Source organism: Etheostoma spectabile, chromosome 2, assembly GCF_008692095.1.
Source record: "Etheostoma spectabile isolate EspeVRDwgs_2016 chromosome 2, UIUC_Espe_1.0, whole genome shotgun sequence".
Classification (NCBI taxonomy): domain Eukaryota; kingdom Metazoa; phylum Chordata; class Actinopteri; order Perciformes; family Percidae; genus Etheostoma; species Etheostoma spectabile.
Genome location: NC_045734.1, coordinates 22,626,660 through 22,630,595, shown reverse-complemented (window position 1 = coordinate 22,630,595; position 3,936 = coordinate 22,626,660). Strand labels below are relative to the sequence as shown.

The following is a 3,936-nucleotide window of genomic DNA, read 5'->3' as shown; positions in this document are numbered from 1 at the left end:
TTTGCATTTCTTTAAACCAGTCACAATCACCTTGGGCTCCAAAGAAAAAAATAGCCTCGGGAGGGAACTTGTTTTGGTGGAACGTGTGTACGTTCAAAAGTTGTTTTAGAAAACTGTCAACAGACAACACAGGTTAAACAAAAGTCTAGCTAGCTGTCTGAAGAGCAGTGAACCCTGGTCCTCATTAATCGAACATAGTTTAAAATGCCAACACAAAAGGAAGCCCAAGACAACGGATATCTGGCCTGAATGAGTGAAATCCGGCAGAATTTCAGTCGGCAAAGGAGCAATCCCGGAAGTGGAATGTCAATGAGATCTTTAAAAAAGGTACTCAAAAGGAGTTTTTGACCACTAGCTGTGGTACAGCACAATTCTTTTAGGAGGGTTCCCATTTTGTTGTAAGCTCACGATTCACATTCCTGCCACTTGTTTCACACTATCGCGCTGGTTGACAGTTTCCGGCAGTAACACACAAAGAAACTGTAAAGTAATGCGGCAGAATGTTTACAAGAAAACTCCACAGGGGGGCACATTTAATAAATAATTCATTTTCTACAATAACCCAAATAGCGTTCATGCTCTGTCAGTAGAACTGACTTTGTAGTATTCTTCCGACTGCCTGCGAAATTCCGGCGAGTCGTTCTCAGCGACGGCCACGACGATGTGGCAGCTGGAGAAGGAGAGTTTGAGCTGAGGGACCAGCTTGCTGGGACTGTTCCTCACCGCCACCTCCCTGCCAACATGAGACACCCGGGGGACAGAGGAGTCAAATACCGACTGGCACGAGAGGCCAGCAGAGGACAATTGCTGACACACACAAGGACCTTTACAAGCACACTTCTCTTCCACAAAGAGACAATCACACTCTCACACACAATGCCCTAATCACAGTTCTACGTGCACACACATTACAAAAAAAAATGCATTACTGCAGGGTTTCTTGACCTTATCTGGATACTTTTTAGATGTAGAAATGTTTAAGATATTTAAGCAGTTAGATGTGTCAAGCTGTCATGTGAATTAAAAATGTAGTATCATGAAAAGATTATACATGTCAGAGCAGTTTTTGTAAGAAATACCAAATGTCAAAAAAATGGGTAAAATAACCTGATACCTTTTCTTAGCTTTTCCCATGATAATGCAAATTAATTTCGCACAGAACAGATCAATGTTGCTGCATGGGTTCTATGTCTACACATGTGTTACGGATGTCTGCTATTGTAAAAAAGAGGGTAACAATCAGATCACAGCAGAACGTACTCGGTCATCTTCAAAGGCTCGTTGACGTAGGTGGACAAGATGGGCAGAAGGTCATATATGCCACTGACAAGAAAAGCACCTATGAGACAATTAAAGAAACAATTAAAACGCAAAAAAAGTATATCAGCTGTACAGCATTTCTTGTTTCACCCAGATGGCCTTTACCTTTGATCTGAGGAGTGATGCTGTACTCGGACCAGTCAGTGGAGAGGACCATTGCAGCCAGGTGAGCCCCAGCAGAGTGGCCACACAGGTACAGACCACTTATGGAGAGATTAGTAGGAGTTCATAAGAAATAAAAACAGAGACACAGTTGATTTATGATGGTGACATTTTAGCTCTTTTTGAATAAGAGAAGAGCATGGTCAGAGGCAATGTTTAAAAAAAATGGCATTTTAAAGTAATGAAACAAGATGAATTCACTTTAAGCTGGGTTATAACGGGTCAGCACACATGGGTACCTGATGTGAGAATACTGCTGAACAACAGACACAACACTCCTGCGTACTTGAGACACCATCAAGTCCATGTTGCCTGAAAGGGGCACAGGCAGAGGGCTTAGACTCACAGTTCATCTTCAAAAAACAATTTATTTTTCATCAAGAAGAGAAACATCCTTGTCAGAAATGAAAAGACTCTACCTTTGGGGGCGATGTCATAGCCGACGGCAACCACCACCACGCCTTTATCAACGAGCGGAACAGCCATGAATCCTGACTCCTCCTTGCTGTATGAGCGCAAGGCATCAACGTGAAAAAACCTGACAAAGAAATCTAAATCTGCCCTGTGATGCAGAAGAGAACATAACGCCGTACCTGAGAAACTGCCAGTAGCCTCCATGTAGGTAAATCACAAGGGGGACGTCTGAAACCGAGAGAATCAGGCCTGTTAATCCCCGCGCCTTACCAATGCTTCTGCATATTTGAAGCATGCCAATGGGGCGGTGTTGGTGTCATAGCAGTCACACATGTCGTACCCAAAGAGTTGGTGCTGGGTATGTAGACATCCAGTTTCTCTCCATCTCCCTCCCCATATGGCACATTGAGCAACGTTTGAGCCAGGCCACGGGCACGCTCCGTACCTGGACACACACGGTATCAAGGCATGACAGTAGTGGACCCTCAAGGGTAAACAATGTGAGGATATACAGCGTGACAATATCAATTTGTCTACCGTCAAAGCTAACCCTTTTACTATGTCTGGGTGTATTGTGGACAATGTTGCAAATCATTTTTGAGCAATGTTGGATTTTAGTTATTGAATATTGGTTTCTTATTCACAAGTTTAGACAAAAAATAAACATTCCTGTTTAGTTTTTTAATCCATTAACAGTTTCTCAAGAGGAGCGCAGGAGGTTAAGGCACTGACAATGAACAACAACATCCCAGATGCCAGATCTCTTCTCTAACTTCCTGTCATCTCCCTGCTATCTCCCTGCTGGCAGTTCTCTAATGAAAGGCAATCAAGTGGCCATTGTGTATAGAGTACCAGGGGAGATTCTAGGATCAGCCCTTTAGGGGGGGTTCAGGCCCTAATGAGAATGTGACATGGATACAGTGCCTCGCAAAAGTGTTAACCCCCCCCCCTTTATTACTATTATGATAATAACAGAAGATAAATGCAAAATATTGAACAAATTAACGTCACTTTATGGACTTGCAGAATCAAGTGAAATGCTAAAGAGGTGTAAACAATAAATAAATAAAAAAGGATATTAAACCATTTACCAGCCCTTTGAACCTGTAACTGTTTGCCCTCTGTCACTCACAGACAAGTTCACAAACTCTTACTTGAAGCACTAAAAAGTGATTTTAAAAAATCAAAATCAAAAACGTATTTGTTTTATATTACTATAATGTTTAGGGGGACTGAGAGATGAAATTTAAGGGGGCTAGCCAAGTCACCAATACTTGTATTCTCTTTTTAGCCTCAACGTTTAGTTAAAAACAAACAAAAAACGTGTGAAATATATTTTGTCGGGCTGAATTGTCTAGCTAATCATATGTTTTTAAACTCTGCATCCGGCTACAAATCTTCAGGGAAATCAACAGGGAAACAGATTTCCACGGGGATACACAAACTGGCGAAACACCTGTGTTCCTCTAACGCTGCTTGCCTCAACCGGATTTCTGTGCATTGTCACGAATTAGCTTCAAAACATACCTACCTTCCTTTAAAGCCTTCACGTGAGCCTTGATCACGTCGTCTGCAGACATCCTGTGCGACCACCAGCTGGGTGAATACTGCTTCTCGAGCTCCTGTCACACGGAGAGACTGCTGTCAGCTGGGCAGCCATGAAAGCCGAGAAAACAACCACCACGAGCGACTGTGAACGTGGCGAACAGCGCCCTCTTCTGCTTTAGTGTGGGCGGCGTCACTCTTTTTATAATGCAAATGTATTTATTGGTTGTTAAAATAGGTACTATGGAAGTTTTCATCATAAAACGCCTAATTATAAGCACAATTAGTTAGTAGTGTCTGTGTAGCTGACCGTTTCCTGTAACAAGCTACAGCCCCAACCCCCCCTGATGAAACTTGAAAACTTCAAGTCCGGTTGGAAATGTCGGGATCATAAAAACGATCTGACGGAAAATAATGATGGTGACATTTAAAGCAGTTGTGCAGTTTACTTAATACGCCCATGGTTGTGCTACATTGTGTGTGTGTGTGTATATA

The 3,936-nt window shown here is 42.5% G+C and overlaps 1 protein-coding gene across 2 annotated transcripts in view; it reads right to left on the bottom strand.

Annotated features, from left to right (window-relative positions):
- The window catches only part of afmid (arylformamidase), a 5,974-nt gene that overhangs the window by 1,734 nt on the left and 304 nt on the right, over nt 1-3,936 (bottom strand). For both annotated transcript variants that reach the window (XR_004335819.1, XM_032540820.1), the window contains exons 2-9: nt 3,428-3,518; nt 2,237-2,341; nt 2,076-2,124; nt 1,902-1,987; nt 1,722-1,794; nt 1,426-1,523; nt 1,261-1,339; nt 598-733 (exon numbers count right to left, since the gene is read on the bottom strand). Coding sequence is in view for 1 of the 2 variants with exons in the window: in XM_032540820.1 (XP_032396711.1) it covers nt 598-733; nt 1,261-1,339; nt 1,426-1,523; nt 1,722-1,794; nt 1,902-1,987; nt 2,076-2,124; nt 2,237-2,341; nt 3,428-3,518 (717 nt within the window). In the remaining variant the exon portion in view is untranslated. The remainder of the gene's footprint in view (nt 1-597; nt 734-1,260; nt 1,340-1,425; nt 1,524-1,721; nt 1,795-1,901; nt 1,988-2,075; nt 2,125-2,236; nt 2,342-3,427; nt 3,519-3,936) is intronic.